The following is a 20,347-nucleotide window of genomic DNA, read 5'->3' on the forward strand; positions in this document are numbered from 1 at the left end:
CCTATAGGGAGGAGTGCAGAACTGGGTAGTGATCAAAGTGGACGCTAGCATAATAAATTTTTTAGTCTGTCAACATTTAACATACCCTTAAGTGCATAGGAAGGATCTGGTTAACTGAATTTTAAGCAGTGTCTCTTCTGTTCAAGTTCCCGTCTCTACTATTTGTGTAGAATTGATCAAACCAAAGTGCGAACTCAAGAACAAATACATCTACAACCAGGTCATACCTTGCACTTCTTCTAGGAAGCCTGTCTGGTTCTTCCAGGCATGGTGATGCATGGCATCTTAGATGTCTTCAATCGGCCAGACAATATAACACACTCACAATGTCACTTACCAGCAAGTCTCCCAAGACCACCATTGCCAAGTCCAGCATCTTCTTCAATTTCTTCTAACTCTTCTATATCCAGTCCAAGCTGGTAATGCAGGGAAAACAGTATTGGAAGCAGATACAAATTCAGGCCATTCAGAGGGACAGCCATTTCCTACAGCTCTGGGTAAAGGTTTTCAGGTTTTGCTGTGTACTTAAACTAGCGTCAGCTCCCTTGAAGGTTGTTCTGGCATCAGATACTGACTGCAGAGGCAAACTGTATGAGACGGTGCAGCTGCAGCATGGAGGAGAGTGTAGGCTCTAAAAGTCCATTATTGACTCTGTTACTTCCTATATGACCCCGGGCAAGCTACTAACTCTATGCCTCAATTTTCCTATTTAAAAAAAGTGGAGGCTAACAGTACCTACCTCATTGATGATTGCTGTGAATTAAATAACATTATACAAACAAAGCATTTGGAACTATTCTTGGGCAGATATCCCTCAATAAATGTTAGCTATTATCATTGAAAACATTTTTTTTCTGTGTGTGTACAGTAGGGTTAAAACCTCAGAAACAGTCCAGTACCAAGCTGATATTAGTTGGACTGAGGGGTTTTGAAAATGACCAAAAGGCCTGAGGTCAGATGTTCCTGAATGGACTAAAGTTCATCTTTTCATGACCACAGCATATTTACTCAGTAGGGTCAAAAGTTGTTAACTCAAAACCAGCTATTGAGTCACTGCCCCGGAGACCTGGGGCCTGACAGCAGGCAGGGAAACTGCAGTCCTGCAATCCAGCTGGATGGGGTAAAATCCTTTACTTTTCCCTGGGGTAGATAACAGGCTGTGGGAAGTCAAGCAGCATCTGTGAATTTGGACATGGATGGGACTGATTGCCAGCCAGCTCCCTGCCCCAAAGTGCTGGGGATCACACAGCAGAGTCCACAGCGCCACTGTGCACTCGGGACAGAGCTCTGCAGCCCTGGAGATCACACTGCATTGCTCATTTTACAATGAAAGAATTGTTGGTCAGGCAAATGACATGTTCTATGCTTACTAGATGCAAATCTAGCCCAGGCATGGCTAAAGGTGGTCTGTTGTGAAACAACTGGGTTCTTATCTGAAAGTTAGGCAACCCATGAAACCGGCTATTTTTTTAAATGGAAAAATAATTTGCACATTTAAAAACATATGTGGAATACGTACCAATGCTTGAAGTTGTGCCCCAGTTTCCATGGAGCCACCTATTTGGATCCCTACCTTTATACCAAAAGTTACTTTCTCACATAGGTCTTGACAACTGTATCTTACGAGTTCAACCATGGTTATGCTTCTGTTCAGTGTTAAAGGGGCTTTCAAATTTGCTCTCTGCAGATTAGAGCTTACTAGGTTCCTCATGTAAGCCAACTGCTGGTGCTAACACTCAGCATTTTTAAATTCTAAAAATGTAAGTCTACAGTGTGATACAGGCCGGCACGGTGGCTCACGCTTGTAATTCCAGCATTTTGGGAGGCCAAGGCAGGTGGATCACCTGAGGTCAGGAGTTCGAGACCAGCTTGGCCAAAATGGCGAAACCCCATCTTTACTAAAAATACAAAAATGAGCTGGGCATGGTTGTGCACGCCTGTAATCCCAGCTACTCAGGAGGCTGAGGCTGGGAGGTGGAGGTTGCAGGAAGCCGAGATTGTGCCACTGCACTCCAGCCTGCGTAACAGAATGAGACTCTGTCTCAAAAAAAAAAAAAAAGTATGATACAAATTTTGAGCAAGTAGACATGGATCACGTCACCCCGCCTGGCTATAGGCTACTCCAAGGGAGGGATGTTATTTTCAGCTGATATTAGGGGAAGGAGAGGGAAGGGACATGGAGAGGACCTGCAGGGGTTCCTTCCCAGGAAATACTCCACCTAACCACATACGTGTGGGTTAGGTATGACCTGGTTGTAGATGTGTTTGTTCTTGAGCGAAGGACACATGAGGGGACAATCCTATGGCAAAGGAAAGGAACAGGTTGAACAGTCTCTCATTTAGAATTTGTCTTTGCAAATACACATTTCTCCTTTCAACCACATTAAAAAGGTTAAGGACTACCTGTTTTGGGTGTGACGGTGCCTGAAGCTCAGGAAAGAAAAAGTTAAATATATTCATGAAAACAACTTAGTACATTAGGGTTAATACTTCAAGCTCCTCCTTTAAGGAGGAAGTGTATTTTACCTCTCATTAAGCAACAGAGAAAGTATGACAACAGAATTTTTAAAGCTGATCATTTTCACAAATTGCCTTGATACATGAATAACAAAGTTTGATCATTTCTTAAAAATGAGATAGAAGCCCAAAGTAAAGCTTGTGATTCTGATAGCAGAAGACTCAAGTACTTTTAAAAGGCTTGTTCAGACATTAATTTCTGAAATGTAATTTGTGGGGAATGCTGTCAAAGACTTTGATTGCAAAAGAAAATTCTCATGAGTCATAATGAGTTCTCTAACTTCTTTTTCTGGTTGTTCCTCTTAAATGAGAGATGACCAGTGATGTATATTTCTAAAAGTTTGTAATAGCCACATCTATAGAGGTGATTTTTCACTCTTATTTCACTTTATTTTTCTGTTTAATGTCCCCAAGTTTCCTGAAGTGCACATGAAATTTAAAGAGACAGGATGAGAGAAATCTAGGAACAATGTACCTGGTAAATGGCTTCATCACAGGCATTTTGCAGACCGAGGTTGATCATGGTGTTCTGTAATGTTCGGCCCATGTAAAATTCCAGAGAGAGGTAATAAACCCTCTGAAATAAAGAAAAGAAAGATAATGTTTCTTCTAAGAGATCAACCTTACTTAACATAAAAACACAAGGTCATGTGTTAGGTCACCAATAATAAACAAATAGGCAGGACTATGTCACCACAGGTTCAAATGAGACTCCTGTCAGAGGTATTTGAGCCAAAGCGACTCCATTTTGAATAGGAGCTGGGTAAAATAAGGCTGAGACCTACTGGGCTGCATTCTCAGAAGGTCTGATATTCTAAGTCAGAGGATGAAATAGGAGGTCCGCACAAGATACAGGTCACAAAAATCTTGCTGATAAAAGGTTTTCTTTGCCTCCTTTTTAATGATTCCAAATTAGCATGGACTTAAGATATTTAAAAATATTTCAAAATCTTTTCTTTTCTTTTTTAAAGACAAAGTCTTGCTCTGTCACCAGGCTAAAGTTCAATGGTCCAATACCGGCTCACTGCAACGTCCACCTCCTGGGTTCAAGCGATTCTCCTGCCTCAGCCTCCGGAGGAGCTGGGACTACAGGCATGCGCCACCATGCCCGGCTAATTTTTGTATTTTTAGTAGAGATGGAATTTCTACTAAGGCCAGGATGGTCTCCATCTTTGACCTCGTGATCTGCCCACCTTGGCCTCCCAAAGTGCTGGGATTACAGGCGTGAGCCACAGCACTCGGCCTCAAAGTCTTTCTTAAAGACTTCTTTCTTGGTAAAGAAGACAGCCAAAACCCACCAAAACCAAGATGGCAACGATAGTGACCTCTGATTATCCTCACTACTCATTATACACTAATTATAATGCATTAGCATGCTTAAAAAAACACTCCTACCAGTGCCATGACAGTTTACAAATGCCAAGGCAACGTCAGGAAGTTACCCCACGCAATCTAAAAGGGGGAGAAACCCTCAGTTCCGGGAATTGCCCACCCTTTTCCCAGAAAATTTATGACTAATCCACCCCTTGTTTAGCATATAAACAATAAATAACCATAAAAATAGCCAATCAGCAGCCCTCAGGGCTACCCTGCCTAAGGAAGAGGCATTCTTTATTCCTTTACTTAATTTTTGTTTTTTTTTTTGAGACAGGGTTTCACTCTTGTCACCCAGGCTGGAGTGCAATGGCACTATCTCAGCTCACCACAACCTCTGCCTCCCGGGTTCAAGTGATTCTCCTGCCTCAGCCTCCCAAATAGCCAGGATTACAGGCATGTGCCACCACGCCCGGCTAATTTTTTATATTTTTAGTAGAGATGGGGGTTTCTCCCTGTTGGTCAGGCTGGTCTCGAACTCGTTACCTCAGGTGATCCGCCCACCTCAGCCTCCCTAAGTGCTGGGATTACAGGCGTGAGCCACTGTGCCTAGCCCCTTTACTTTCTTAATAAACTTGCTTTCAGTTTACTCTATGGATTTGCCTCAAATTCTTGTGTGAGATACAAGAACCCTCTCTTGGGGTCTGGGATGGTGACTCCTTTCCGGTAACACTCCTATAAAGATATATGAAGGTCTAAATAAAAGTGTTACTGACACCAGGTTTTGACAAAGCACTATTTTTGGCAAAGTAATTCAGTATCTTTTACCCTCAGGGAGAAAAAAAGCAAACTCATCTAACTAACTAGATTCAACGTTTTGTGTTTTCCCCCTCCTGTTCATGAGCCTCATGAATAAAGCATAGGTTTTGGACAAACAGAAGTCAGACTGCCATAGCTCACCATTCATTAATAAAATATTTATTGGGCACCTCAGTGGGTTCTGGTAAGGTGGGTTGGCCATGACTACCTCAAGTCATCCAAGAAACACAAAGATTAACTCCCACACACCCCATGGCTAGAAAATATTCCTCCTTGACTGATTACTGCAAGAAATTTTACAATTTTATTTATTTATTTATTTATTTATTTATTTAGACAGAGTCTCCCTCTGTTGCCCAGGCTGGAGTGCAGTGGCATGATCTTGGCTCACTGCAACCTCTCTCTCCCAGGTTCAAGCAATTCTCCCTGCCTCAGCCTCCTGAGTAGCTGGGACTACAGGCAGCTGCCACCATGCCCAGCTAATTTTTGTATTTTTAGTAGAAATGGGATTTTGTCATGCTGGCCAGGCTGGTCTTGAACTCCCGACCTCAGGTAATCTGCCTGCCTCGGCCTCCCAAAGTGCTGGGATTACAGGCGAAAGTCAAGCGCCCGGCCTACAATTAATTTTAGAATCAAATTTTTCTATAAGATCTATTTACTGGCAAATTCCTTATGTACAAGAAGATACCTAAGGTTTACTGGTGTTTGTTCTTATTGAAATTGGAAATTTCTCTATTGACTTAGACATTATTTGCTTTTGACATGGTAAAAGTCAGGCAAATACCATCAGATTTGAAGGTGAGAGGTACAACGGTCAGACCTGCTGAAAACTTTCTTTATATACAAGCACAGTTTACTAATTAAAAAAATAAAATAGAACCAGTGAGTAACTTCATGGTCTCCTTTTACAATATCTTACTCTCCATATCATTTATCCTCTGCTTCTCTACTAGACACAAAACAAAATGGCAAAAATCTGTAAATGCACAAATATAGTTACCGCAAATTTTAGGGATTGCCCCATTTCTGTAAGATAAGAAGTAAAAAAAGAAAAAAACAGAATTTGACCCATTAAAAAAAATTGTGAACAGAATTCAGTATAATAAAGGCCTATTATCATATTTAACACACTAGTTACACATAAATATTTAAAACAAAATATTATTTGAAATGTCTACTTGGAAATTTCATTCTTTCCCATTTTCCTTTTATGAACAATTGAATTCTAAATTTCACAACAAATAGTCAACATCCATGTCCTAACGGGCCATCTAACACTGCTTTCCAGAACACATCATCTTCGTTTTCATCCAAGCTGTTTGAATGTCTATAATGCTGTTACTAGAACCCTCACCAGCTATTAGATGCCTTCAAATGATTGGATGAAAGTACATTTCTGGGGCAGACATAGGCAATGGCTGGTGCTCTAGTACATGATGACTGCTGTCACAGGAAATAGTATTTTAAGCCACAAATACCCATTTGCATAATATTACCCAGTTAAAAAAAATCCTTCCCTGTGTGTATTTTCATTATCTCTATAACCATGATGTTTTGCCTTTTTCTTTTAAATAATCTATAAAAAGCTTGTTTATATAGTATATGTTCCACACTTGCAACTGTGAGGTCATACCCCCAGGAATAAGGACTACATCTGTATTAAGTTTCTTTGCCTCCCTTTTAATGATTCCACATTAGTACCAAGTTAAGTCTTCTTAAAAATACTTCAAAGTCTTTCTTGAGAAATATGTGGTTGCTCAAAATAAGGCAAACGAGAAAATACTTCCTTGCATGACAGGCTTTATAAGGAAGGAATGTACGGTGATTGCCTGTTTTCTCATAAATAACTTTTTGGAGGTAATCTCTCCTTATATTTGGGAATACATAAGACCTTAAAAAATAGATCTTTGCCATCCTCTTAATTAATGGTCTCTAAACATTTGTTACATATGCCTAATAGTAAAATATATGAGCATCTCCAATATACCTTATAAATTACAAGCATGTACTATGATTACTAGTATTTTATGTAAAAGTGGGTATTTTCAAAAGCCTTGTAAAATAAAATAAAGAAGATATAACAAATATTTTTAAAATATGTTTTATTTTTATCCCCAGCATTAGTCAGAGGGCCTGGGTACTTCTGGGAAGACCTCTGGAACACCGGTCAATAAACTTGAGACTTGCAGGTCAGGCAAGAGTTGACATAGAAATGTGGTAGGAAAGACACTGCAAGTGAGTTGGGGGCCCCGCAGTGGGGATTGGTTTGTTGCGAGAGCAAGGTGGGTACAGAGGGTAATGGAAGATAACAAGGGAAGAACAGGCCCACCTGGACGGAGAAGGGCTTTTGAATACTTGCTTAAGGACTATGGCAGGCAAGAGGAGCCAATGAGAACTGAGCAGGGGGCAAGATGTGTTGCTTCAGGAAGCTTAAGCAAACTACAACGCACAAAATGAGATGGGATGGTATACTCCAATGCCTTCAGGAACTAGGCAGAGAAAATAAATGTGTAACTGAGGTCACATAAAGCAAAGAAGAGTACCGGGCTAAGAAAAGGAGTGTGCAAGTCCTGCCCATAGGTGCTAAAAATTAAACTCCTGAAAAACGTCTTGGCCAACAAAATATGTCTGCTATCCTTATTCAGCCTCAGGCTGCCAGTTTTACCTCTTCTAGAAAGGAAAATAACCACGTAGAAGTCTGCTACAACAAATGGGTAGCTAGAGCCTCACCAAGGCAGGAAGAGAGAAGGGAGGAGAGCAGGTCATTCAGGGGAACCTACAGAAATCAACAGAAATTGGCAAACAGTTGAACGCCAAAAAGTGAGACTAAAGTTCGTGTCTGGATTGTCAAGATGGCAATGGCATTAAAATAAAAAACACAGAGGCCAGGCGTGGTGGCTCACGCCTGTAATCCCAGCACTTTGGGAGGTCGAGGTGGCCAGATCACGAGGTCAGGAATTCGAGACCAGCCTGGCCAACATGCTGGAATCCTGTCTCTACTAAAAATACAAAAATTAGCTGGGCATGGTGGCGCACACCTGTAATCCCAGCTACTCGGAGGCTGAGGCCGGAGAATCGCTCGAACCCGAGAGGCGGAGGTTGCAGTGAGCTGAGATTGCACCATTGCACTCCAGCCTCGGTGACAGAGAGAGACTCCACCTGAAAACAAAACAAAACAAAACAAAACACAGAAGATGGGGCAGGATTGGGAGAAATAATGGTTTGAGTTTTTAACATGCTGAGTTTGAGGAAATAGGAAGATATCTAAGTATGTTCACTAAACACTTAGAAATGTACGCATAGAGTTTGAAAAGGAATTCAAACGTGGGATCCATATTTGGGATTCATCTGCACAGTTATTAGAGAGCAAGGGAGGTGGGAAAGGAGCACACACCTACTGGCTCTAATTTATGAGGGGAGGAACCATCCTGTTTAGACAGACGACTGTGATGGAGTAGATATTTGATGAACACGTGTGGAATGAAACATGTTCATTGTTGTATCCCCAGTGTATCACTATCAGAATACCTGGTTTATACACATCAGAATTCCTGGCTTATATCTGCACTCACGTAGAAAAGGAGAGCCCAGTGAAGAAACTAGCGAGAGAACCAGGAAAACCATAAAGCACAGCATAAGCCAGTGAAGGAAAAACATACAAGACTCTCTGGTGCTCTACGATGCTAAATGCTACAGAGGCGTGAGTGTGTGTTTCTAATATATGCTCAGTGTCCCACCCTTCCGCTTAAAATTGTTAAAAATAATTTTTAATGAGAGGCGCAGTATAGTGTACTTAGTAGCATTCCCTTTGTGTAAATAATTTTTTTTTTTTTGAGACGGAATCTCGCTCTGTCGCCAGGGCTGGAGTGCAGTGGCCGGATCTCAGCTCACTGCAAGCTCCGCCTCCCGGGTTTACGCCATTCTCCTGCCTCAGCCTCCCGAGTAGCTGGGACTACAGGCGCCCGCCACCGCGCCTGGCTAGTTTTTGGTATATTTTAGTAGAGACGGAGTTTCACCGTGTTAGCCAGGATGGTCTCAATCTCCTGACCTCGTGATCCGCCCGTCTCGGCCTCCCAAAGTGCTGGGATTACAGGCTTGAGCCACCGCGCCCGGCCTGTGTAAATAAATTTTTAAAAGATAGTGGCTGGGTGCGGTGGCTCACACCTGTAATCCCAGCACTTTGGGAGGCCAAGGCTGGAGGATCACTTGAAGCCAGGAGTTTGAGAGCAGCTTGGCCAACATGGTGAAACCTCCTCTCTACTAAAAATACAAACTTCGCCAGGTGTAGTGGCAGGGGCCTGTAATCCCATCTACTCAAGAGGCTGAGGCAGGAGAATCACTTCAACCCTGGAGGCTAAGGATGCAGTGAGCCAAGATGGCGTCACTGCCCTCCAGCCTGAGCGACAGAGCGAGACTCTGTCTCAAACAAGACAAAACAAAACAAAACAACAAAACAGTAAATATATGTATACATAAAGTGTTTTCTAAGGTGCATTTAAATTTTTAAGGATACATTTTAGCAGTTGCTACCTTGGTGGAGGCCTAGGTCTTTGGGGTGAAGAAGAGTTACTTTCCATTTGAAAGCTGTTACAGCTGCGATTTCTTACTATGAGAATTTACATTCATTTCCTTTCTTAAAAATTCTTACGGGGTTTCTTGGGCATTGGGATTATAGTCCTTTTTTTTTCACACCTTTACATATTTAAAAAGTTCTAATAAACGTTTATATATATTTCTCACTGCCCCTGGGATGTATCCCAATATTTTATTCTTTCGAATATGTCTCCACCTGGCTTCTCCAGTTTCCTCTCCCAATACAGACTCACACCCGCCCTCACTCCAGCCTGCACACAATCCCTTTCCCTGCCATGTCCTCCCCAGTCCTTCCCAACTGCCTCTCGCCCTCTTCGCAAACTGTCAGGCAGAGAGTTTGTCCCTCTGTAGGTCCAAAATCACCCTAGGGAGGTCTCTGCTCCCGTCCCCACGCCGTGGATGGAAGTGGTCCCTGACCAGCCTTCCTCAGCAGCTCTGGGGGCAGGCCTCGGGGGTGGAGGGGCTAAGGGTGGGGGGAGTGTGTGTCTTCGGGGAGTACGAGTCCAGGGCACTGCCTGGCCCTGGGCCTTCTTCGCGCAGTACTCACGGAAGTGCGGGAGCTCGGAACCCGACTCACAAGAATGGGTGGGCGGAGCTCTGCGCTTGGAGCGGGACCCTGCCCCTCCTCTGCCCCACACTTAAGCAGCCACTCCGAGAGGCCTGAAACTTACGACCTTTTCCCAGTTCGGTATTTGTCTCCCCTCCCTAAACACCAAGCTCCAGCAAGGCAGGACTTTTGTCCCTTTTGTTTAGGGCTGAGTGTGCAGGGCAGAGAACAGTGTCCCGCACACAGGACAAGAGGCGCCCGTCACCTCTTGATTAAATGCTGAGAGTCAAACTTCCAAAAGTTTGTGAAGGGACAGGCAAGAGGGGCCTGGGCTTCTGCCCACCTGGCGGTTTCTAGGGGCGGACCGCACAGTGTTTGGGCGGGGCGCTGGCGGTGGCACCTCGGGGACATGAGTGCGGCGTCGGTGGGGAGGCCGAATCTGTCCCCCAGGCTGCCCGCCCACAGCCTAGACACGTCTCCTCTGGACTTTCGGGCAAGGACCGGGTGCAAGGGACCGCTCTGAGGGGTCCTCCACCTCGTCGCTCCCGACCGCGACCGCAGACTCCGAGTCCGGGCTGGATCCCGGCCCGTCCGCCCGCCCCCGGGTACCTTGGGACACTTGTCGTAGTAGTGCTGCTGCGTGCGGATCCAGCGCCCCACCAGGTGGTCGCGCACCGTGTGCGCCAGCGCGAAGTAGTAGTCGCGGGGGGTGGCCACGTTGCGGTCCTTGACCAGCGTGAAGTGCAGGTGCCGGTTGAAGCCCTTCTTCAGCTCTGCCACGTTCTCCACGCCCACGATGCCGCGGATGCTGATCTGCCGCCGCTTCTCCTGGTCAGTCAGGGGCTTCGCCATGGCTGGGGCGGCGGGCAGCGCAGAAAGCTGGATGTGCGGCCGGAGGCGCGGTGCTGCCGGGCAGGGGTGGAGTCGGCCCTGCAGCGCCTGCCGCTTTCAAGGCGCACGAAAGTTTGGGGCCCGCCCCCTCGGGCGGTGCTGCACTCCCTTGGCGTCCTGGCTCCCGATCCAGGCCGGAGGGCAGAGGAAGTGCCCGGCCCCTCCTGGGGCTTTGGCGCCGCGGGTGGGCTCGGGTGGGAGCCGAGGTCCAAGCGCCGGCGAGACCCCTGCCAGCCCGGGACCTGGGTTCGGGGGCTCCCTTCTGGATCTCCAAAATCTGCGGAGGCAGCGTTTGTCCCGCCTCTCCCTTCTAGAGTGTGGAGACACAGGAAGACGTCTGTGTAGGGAAGCACGTCGTTGGCAGACTGCTGTTTTGCAGATGTTTATTTGTTATGCCATTATGACTGTTAGGATTTCTCACCTGGAGTGGCTTCCGCCATAAGCGCCGGGATCTAGAAGGACGGCACGTTTGACTTCTGTTGTCCCAACCTCCCTTGCCAGCCCTTGGCACCGCCCCAGCTTGGATCCTCAGGGCGCCTCTGTTGTTTTCATTCATTTTTTTGAGGCCTCCAGGGTTCAGGTTTCTTGACTCCTGGACCCAAGTTCACCCTGCGGGTAGGCACCCTGTCGCTCTTCCTTAGAGGTAGGTTAGTAAGAATCAGAGCAGGTGAGATGAAGCTCTAGGCTCATTATGCGGCAGGGGCTTTTACCTTAGGCTTCTTCTAATCATCTTTTAACCGCAGTGGAGGGTGTGGGGGGGAAAACAGAAGGGTATGTGTGTGGAAAATGAAGGGATTACTCACTGGACTAGTTGCCTTGTTTACAAAAAACAACCCAGTCTGTGTTACTGTGCTGTACAGGCTGATCTTTGCACCTCCAGTTTGGGTGGTATTTGTTTGAATATGCATGTTTATGTATGTTTAAACCTTGGCAAAGGCAAACACTTGACATTTTAGGATATCAGAGGTTTTTTCTTCCTCATTAAGTAGTATTAATATATTATTTTAGAAAGAGTCCATTGCCAGAATGAAGTTTTCTTTTTTCTTTTCCTTTTCTTTTCTTCTTCTTCTTCTTCTTCTTTTTTTTTTGAGATGGAGTCTCGCTCTCTCTCCCAGTCTGGAGTGCTGTGGCGCGATCGATCTCGGCTCACTGCAAGCTCCGCCTCCCGGGTTCACGCCATTCTCCTGCCTCAGCCTCTCAGGCGCCCGCCCCCTCGCCCAGCTAATTTTTTGTATTTTTAGTACAAACGGGGTTTCACCGTGTTAGCCAGGATGGTCTCGGTCTCTGACCTCGTGATCCGCCCGTCTCGGTCTCCCAAAGCGCTGGGATTACAGGCGTGAGCCACCGCGCCCGGCCAAGTTTTCTAGAAAAATCTTAGTATACCGATATTAATATGTTTTGCTTTTTATATTGAAGCAAAGTTGATTATTTTGAATTCATACATGGTGGTGGGGAGGGGGTGATGGATTAATTGATTCAGACCAAATGTGACCCTCACCATACAAGTGAAAGTTCAAATCTCATAGGTCTGACAAAATTTCCTGAATCCTTGTCTTCCCAGATTCTGAAGTTTGGACTTGAGCCTTTGGGGCAGAGACTGAATTGGGCCTTGCGCAACTCTTGCAATACCGATGACCTGCAAAGGAAAGTATTTATAGAAGAGATGAGCATGAGAGTTTGGATCTGGATGGGGCCAGAAATACCCTGAATTAAGAGTGGGAAGGGGGGCCCATCAAAATCATTGATCTTAAAAATAAGTAAGGCCTGTGGGGTAAAATTTGAAATAAAGCAGAAAGATAAGTTTTTTTTGATAATTATATAACTTTAAAAAGTGTTTATCAGCTTTGAATACCCCCAAGAAGGTCACAGCATTAAGCCAGTTATGGGTCATTTGGACATAGCTGTGAAATTAGTCACTCAGCTTTAACAGCTGGATGAAAGAATAGGGTAGCGCCTGGGATGAGAGAATGCCAGGTCTGAGTAGGTCTTCCTCCCAAAAAGGTCTCTGAGCAGGAGAAGGCATCATAATGTCTGCGCACTGGGGAGTGAATAATTAGGGGGCACACAAGAAGGGATGAAAGACACCAAAAGCAAGCTCACTCGGTTTCATAGTTTTGCTTAAGACAGTTTCAAATAGATGGCTCCCAGCTCCACTGCCTACTTTCCTGTACTAAATTCTTGTTGGAAACTCAGGGTAATGATGAACTAATGAACACATTATTTTCTTGATTCGCTATCCAGTCGATGAGCCTGCACCCCCAACTTGAACATTTCTCTAAGCAGAAAAATCATGAACTGTAGAATGCTCAATATATAGAATATGGGGAAGAACCATACATCTCCATGTTAAAAAGAACATGATGGAACCAGGTGATTTAGGGTGCTCCATAGACCCGGTATTAAATGACAATAAATTACATTGCAAGGCCGGGCGCAGTGGCTCACGCCTGTAATCCCAGCACGTTGGGAGGCCCAGAGGGGCGGATCACGAGGTCAGGAGATCCAGACCATCCTGGCGAACATGGTGAAACCCCGTCTCTACTAAAAATACAAAAAAATTAGCCGGGCGAGGTGGCAGGCCCCTGTAGTCCCAGCTACTCGGGAGGCTGAGGCAGGAGAATGGCGTGAACCCGGCAGGCGGAGCTTGCAGTGAGCCGAGATCCCACCACCGCACCCCAGCCTGGGCGTCTGAGCAAGACTCCATCTCAAAATAAATAAATAAATAAATAAATAAATAAATAAATAAATAACATTGCAAGACAGTTATTCCCCTTTCACTTTTCTTTAAGTCTTTCTGGAAAGTCTTTTGTGTCAACATGTTAGCATTCTTTAATCTATATTTTTAACAGAATGCAGGTCCAGACTCTAAACGTTCTTAAAGTTTTAGCATCTAACTAGAATTTAATACTATTATCTTCCATTTATGGTAAATGATACTTTTTCAGTTGACATTCTGATATAAATTTTGTTTCATCTGCTTGTTCTGTGCTAGTCTAGGACACTGAGGCCTTGAGAGGGTAAGTTACTTGACTAAGAAAATTACTATCTTTAAAAACCTTTCCTTTAGCCTCTCTTGACCAGAAAGAACCAGAAACTATGGATCCCTGAAAACGTATCAGATTTCAGTGGCTCACATGTTTATAGCAGCCTTACTCACAATGGCCTATATTATTCCTGCTTCTCATCCACTGCTTCCCCATGGCTGCTGTAACAAAGTGGCATTTGTAGATAGCTGAACAAACTGTCCAGAACTCACAGACAAGTGTAAGTTTCCCACTGTTGGAAATACAAAAGAACATGAGAAAGTAGTGTGTTAGTTTGGGTCTTCAGAGAAGCAGAGGCTAAGGCAGGATTAAACATGTTAGAGTTTTTATTGGGGTAAATGCTTGTGGGAGGGAAAAATAGAGAGTGCTAGCCAGAGACAGCATCAGACTGTGATGCAAGTGTGACCCAGAGTGAAGGGGAGAGAGATGGAAGGGTAGAAGGGCATATTTCAGACAGCCCTGTAGTCCCAGGAAGATCCAGCAGCATCACTGGGCAGTTCTGGAGCACATCTGCTGTCAGGAGACCACGGTACTCTGCTCAGTCACTGGTGGGAGCATTCCCCAGGAGGCATGGCCTTTGCAGGGCTATCTGGAGTCCCGGGTCGGTTATGCTTCCTGAAGCTTGGGGCGTCTGTGAGGTCTTTTCTAGTGACCACCACAGAAAGAGATGAGATAAACAAATATAGGTTAATATCCACTGTGTTTCAAAGCAGGGCCTATTGTGGTGGCATACCACTTTCAGATTCATCAAAGTGGCTACTAGCATTTTCCAAGGGCTCAGGCAAAGCTCATAATGTGCATTACCTCATTTAATCTTCTCGTCAGCTCTGTGGGACAAGTTCTGTTTTTCTTTCCATTTCACAGATGAGGAAATCGAGGCTTAGAGAAGGTGAGTAGCTTGCTCAAGATCACCTCAGTAAGTGATGGAAGAGGTTTTCAAGTCCCTTAATGTTGTTTCTCCTCCCCTGAAACAGGATTTGTGATCTGTTAAGTAAACCTCTGCCTCCCAGGTTCAAGTGATTCTCCTGCCCCAACCTCTCGATTAGCTGGGATTACAGGCATGTGCCACCATGTCTGGCTAATTTTTTGTATTTTTAGTAGAGATGGGGTTTCACCATGTTGGTCAGGCTGGTCTGAAACTCCTGACCTCAGGTAATTCACCCGCCTCGGCCTCCCAAAGTACTGGGATTATAGGCATGAGCCACCGTGCCTGGCCTGTTTTGTACTGTTTATTGGTTTTTGACCTTCTAATCATTCTGCAATCCAGGGAAATGCCAGAGGTCCACAGTGGCCCCATGGAGAGGTCACTTACACTCTGGAGAGGGGTGGTGTAAAAAATGGGCTGAACTTTACGCTCAGCGAGGGAATTTGAGTACACTGCACTCAGCATATTTAATGTATGAATCTGTTAACCAAGGTTGTTATCTAGGCTCCACTGTTTCAAATATTTAGAAAGATGACTGAGAACCCAGATTTATTTTACTTTTGAATTCCCTTAGTGTCTGCAGAAAATGCAGCTGACTGCATTGCCATCTCTATAATTGGCTATGACAGTGACCATTTACTCATTACCTGAGTATATTTGGCTTGTCTCGAAACAAGTGGATGTTCCTGACACTTTCAGGTCCTGTCATATTTGATCTGCTCATTGATATAGTAGTTTGAATTCTTAGGCATAGTCCAGTGGGAGTTCCTGAACAGATGGAAATACTTCCAGCCTATCTTCTTCTTCTCCCTCAAATCACTGACAGCCTTCATATGCCTATTGTAGAATATGCTGAGATTGGAGAATCACTTACTGCCTTGATTTCAACTTCTGCAAAGTAAGGACAAAGCTCTCTGTCCTTCTCACTCTGTAAAATGGCTAAGCTTGGCTGGGTGCAGTGGCACATGCCTGTAATCCTAGCACTTTGGGAGGCCAAAGCAGGCGAATCATGAGGTCAGGAGTTCGAGACCAGCCTGGCCAACATGGTGAAACCCCATCTCTACTAAAAATACAAAAAATTCACTGGGCATAGTGGTGGGTGCCTGTAATCCCAGCTATTCGGGGGGCTGGAGAATCACTTGAACCCTGGAGGCGGAGATTGCAGTGAGCCAAGATCGCACCACTGTACTCCAGCCCAGGCAATAGAGTAAGACTCCGTCTCAAAAAAAAAAAAAAAAAAAAAAAAGATGGTTAAGCTCAAAAAGATATGAGTGGAGAAGGTGGAGAAGTGCCAGGAAATGGAAAAAGCATTATTAAGATGGAAACTTCTGGGTTAGGATTATGTTTTGACATATTAACCAGTGTTTTGATTTTCTCCTGATGGTTTACTTTTTCACTATCTCCCTCCCACTTGAGGTGCTTATAATCTCTGAGGAAGATGTGAGCCTTCCTGGTTTTGAACTCCAAGTTAACATTCAGGAGACACATTAAGCAGTAATGGGAAGATGACACGGAGGTGTGGGGAGTAGAGACGTCACTGGTCTTGGAGTCAGGATCCTGGAGCTGGCTTCCTCGATCAGGTAGCAGAAATCCCAGGCAGGCTGAGTATCCGAGAAGTGCGCAGGACTTTGCTCTGCTTCCTGAGAAGAGCCCAACGAGGAAGTGACTGCCTGGAGGGTCTCGGTAGTCAGGTCTTGGACAAGGTGCACAAAGGCTCCTCATCCCCAGGGAGGCGCAGGGCAGCTATTGGCCGAATCCCCAGAGCTGAAGACTGATTCAGAGAAGACTGATTCAGAGAACACCCAAGGAAGAGGTATCAAGGCTAGAGGCTTCCCTCCACCAGCTCTTGCCACCAGGGCCTTAGCACAGGGAACCCCTGTTGAGGGGTCCTCGGTTGAATAGACTGGTTGACTGAATTTGAGATCAAATTTCTTCCCTGGAGGAATGAGACCCTACATTAGAAGTTAAACTGAAACTGATACAGGCCAGGGCGAGGTGGCTCACAGCTATAGTCCCAGCACTTTGGGAGGCTGAGGCCGGAGGATTGCTTGAGGCCAGGAGTTTGAGACCACCCTCGGCAACATGGCAAAACCCCAACTCTACTAAAAATACAAAAATTAGCCAGGTGTTGTGGTGCACGCCTGTAGTCCTAGCTATTTGGGAAGCTGAGGCATGAGAATCGCTTGAATCTGGGAGGCAGAGATTGTAGTGAGCTGAGATGGTGCCACTGCAGTCACTCTAGCCTGGTAACAGAACAAGACTCTGCCTCAAAACAAAACAAAACAAAACAAAACAAAAAAGAAGTTAAACTAATACAAAAAATATAAAGCTGCATTCCTTGCACATCTGAGCTTATACACTGTTTGTATTTGCTTTGCCCACTGGAGTTATTACTAATGCAATAAGACATGTTCCAGAAAAAGCTTTCACCTTTTTTTTTTTTTTTTTTTTTTTGAGATGGAGTTTTGCTGTTGTCACCCAGGCTGTAGTGCAATGGCACGATCTCCGCTCACTACAACCTCTGCCTCCCGGGTTCAAGTGATTCTCCTGCCTCAGCCTCCTGAGTAGCTGGGATTACAGGCACATGCCATCACACCCAGCTAATTTTTGTATTTTTAGTAGAGATGGGGTTTCACCATGTTGGCCAGGCTGGTCTTGAAGTCCTGACCTCAGATTATCCACCAACTCAGCCTCCCAAAGTGCTGGGATTACAGGTGTGAGCCACCGTGCCTGGCCAAGCTTTCACCTCTGTATGGGAACAAATGAGGAGAGTGATTCTGCACAATTTTGCAAAGCGATATGAACAAATCCTGACCAAGGAAAGGAAGTGCAAAGTGTGCTAAGCACAGGGTTTCAGCAGATAACCGTGATGCGATGTGCACAACAGACAGCCTCTTTGCTGCCTTGTCTCAGGGCCTTTGTCATGCAAACCCTCCACTGAGCCCACATTTTGACTTGCCCTTTGTACATGATTGATTAATTGCAGGCGTTAAGTATATAAAACATATAGACTTCTATAAAAATATTATTGATTTTTAGAGTTTTGTTCCCTTTTGGGGGTAAACCTAAGGAATCACAGACCCCAAGTTCTCAGATGCCAAATACTTTAACTTCTCTAAGCTGTTTATCCATCGTTAAAGTTCTAACTAGTAAGGTGCTTAGATAGTGAAAGATAACATGTGTTAGCTTAAAACATACAAAAATACAGGAAGAAAATAACTTCCCTTTCACTTAATATTTCCTAGGATGGACGCTGGGAGTCTGATGATATACTGAAGGCTGATCTCATATACAAATGAGGGCTTTTCTTTTTGCAGTTCTTGTTGTATTAAATAGATTATAGTTCATTGAGCATAGCTTTGCATAGCATAACCTACCTCTGTTTTTCAAATTCAATGTTTCTAATTTATTGATTTATTAGGAAAATATTTGTTAAGTACCTACTATGAGTCCAGCATTGTGCTGGACACTTACAGTGAACTAAATTGACTGTAGAATAACAAAACACCTTGTCTTCCCAGGATCCTATCTTCTGAGAACCACCCTCTTCTCTTTATCTTCCTGCTTCTGGTCTTACCTTTAAGTACAAGCCCATATACTTACTGTGGGAATGGCTGTTTTACACCCTGACCCAGTTTTTACAACCATGACTATAGGACTTCTGTGGCGTCATCAGAAGAACTGGGTATTAGCCAACTTGGAATATCAACAATGTGATCATTGAATGGGTACTCACTGTATACAAGGTACTGTGCTCGCTGCTAATGGTATAAAAAATTCAGTTCATGGCATCTGCCTTACCCAGAACCTTTAAACTAGCTCAAGGCATCATATTCGCATGAAGTTACAAGGCAGACTATGCTAAAGAAAAAACAAGTAGCCCAGATCTTAGATGGTAGCTGAGGTCACAGGAAGAAAAGAATGTCTTGCATTTGTCTAGAAGCCAAAGGATAACAGCCATTTCTCTATCTTCCTAGAAGTTCCATTTCCTTCTCCACCTTATTGAATGATTGTTTCTCAGTCTTGGAGTCATCATACGTTTCCAGCTTAAGATGAAAATGTAAAGTTTCTCCCCACTCAGAATTTTCATTTTGTGTTTTTTAGGGAGTCGATGTGTGAACTGCAGAGACGGACTGATACCAGCAGGTGGAGGAATTCACCATTTGAACACATCACAGGCTAGTGAATGGTTCAGCAGGATGTGACTACAATTTTAATCACTGCTTCATTTCCCTTTCTTTGTTCCAGATATTTATGCAGCAAAACCCTGTGAGAAGATGAGCCATAATCTGAAGAAGATAAATAAAAACGGATTATTTTTATCACTCTAGACAGAGCATAAAGAGATGGCATTTTCTCCGTTTTAAAATCTCAGATGTACATACATTGAAATCTAAATAAAAAATTATTCTGATAAATTGGAGAAATTTAAAAATTATAAAGAAGTATGGAGTTCCAACATTCTTAGATTTAAAGAACACTCAGCCAGGCGCGGTGGCTCAAGCCTGTAATCCCAGCACTTTGGGAGGCCAAGACGGGGGGATCACGAGGTCAGGAGATCGAGACCATCCTGGCTAACACGGTGAAACCCAGTCTCTACTAAAAAATACAAAAAACTAGCCGGGCAAGGTGGTGGGCGCCTGTAGTCCCAGGTACTCGGGAGGCTGAGGCAGGAGAATGGCGTAAACCCGGGAGGCGGAGCTTGCAGTGAGCTGAGATCCGGCCACTGCACTCCAGCCTGGGCGACAGAGCGAGACTCCATCTCAAAACAAACAAACAAAAAAAGAACACTCAAAGTTTGATGTGCTAGAGACTTGGGCCTCTCAGTGAACCACGAGCTTACAGGATTAGGGTCATGAAGTAGAGGGAGCTGCGCTGGCGTCCAGCAGAGGGTTTCAGGCCTGTCTGGGCACATCTGTGAACTGGTGAGACAGGCCTGGGTGAACTCTATGTGCGTAGGGGAGGTGGAGCCATCTGGGAAAGACATCAGGTCACACCCACTGCTGGGATTTAGATGTATGCGGGCATGTTTAGCAAGCTGTGAGGGCTGAGGAGCTTCCTGGGTGAGAACTCACCCTAAGGGCAGGAGTCTGCTGATTCACTTCACCCAGGAAGAAGCCTTAGTTATCAGAAGGGAGGAGTAAGTCTGACTATGGCACGGTAGCAGTTTCTGGATTCTGTTTCCTGGCCTGGCTACCTAGAAGCCTGTATACCCTGTGGATGTAGAGGGCTGTCAGCAAACCCTGAATTTTCTCACCAAGCTTTATAGAAAATACTCAGACTCAGAAACAGTGTCATACCTTCTAACTGGAAGAAGTGAGTCATTCTTTTGTATCTTAGAGGAGGATCTGGATGAACTGTGATGACCAGGGGGGCAGGGCGTAGCCAGCAGGACTGGGAGCAGCACGTAGAGACACCTCCTGGAGACTCCCAGAAATACAGGACATTATATGCCAGGTTGGCCCCTCAGCCCTGAGTAGCTGGGACTACAGGCGCCCGCCACCACGCCCGGCTAATTTTTTGTATTTTTGGTAGAGACGGGGTTTCACCGTGTTAACCAAGATGGTCTCAATCTCCTGACCTCGTGATCTGCCTGTCTCGACCTCCCAAAGCACAATTTTATATATCCATTTTGCTGCTGATGGACATTTGGGTTGCACCCAGTTTGGGGTTATTATGAACAAAGCTGCCATAAAC

General features: G+C 44.9%; 1 protein-coding gene across 1 annotated transcript in view; it reads right to left on the reverse strand.

Annotated features, from left to right (window-relative positions):
- The window catches only part of PYGL (glycogen phosphorylase L), a 42,825-nt gene extending 31,336 nt beyond the window's left edge, over positions 1 to 11,489 (reverse strand). The window contains exons 1-3 of the mRNA XM_001102253.4: positions 10,400 to 11,489; positions 2,993 to 3,094; positions 338 to 416 (exon numbers count right to left, since the gene is read on the reverse strand). Of these exons, the coding sequence (XP_001102253.3) occupies positions 338 to 416; positions 2,993 to 3,094; positions 10,400 to 10,642 (424 nt within the window). The 5' untranslated portion in view covers positions 10,643 to 11,489. The remainder of the gene's footprint in view (positions 1 to 337; positions 417 to 2,992; positions 3,095 to 10,399) is intronic.
- Between the last annotated feature and the right edge of the window lie 8,858 nt (positions 11,490 to 20,347).

This window comes from Macaca mulatta, chromosome 7 (assembly GCF_049350105.2).
Source record: "Macaca mulatta isolate MMU2019108-1 chromosome 7, T2T-MMU8v2.0, whole genome shotgun sequence".
NCBI lineage: Eukaryota > Metazoa > Chordata > Mammalia > Primates > Cercopithecidae > Macaca > Macaca mulatta.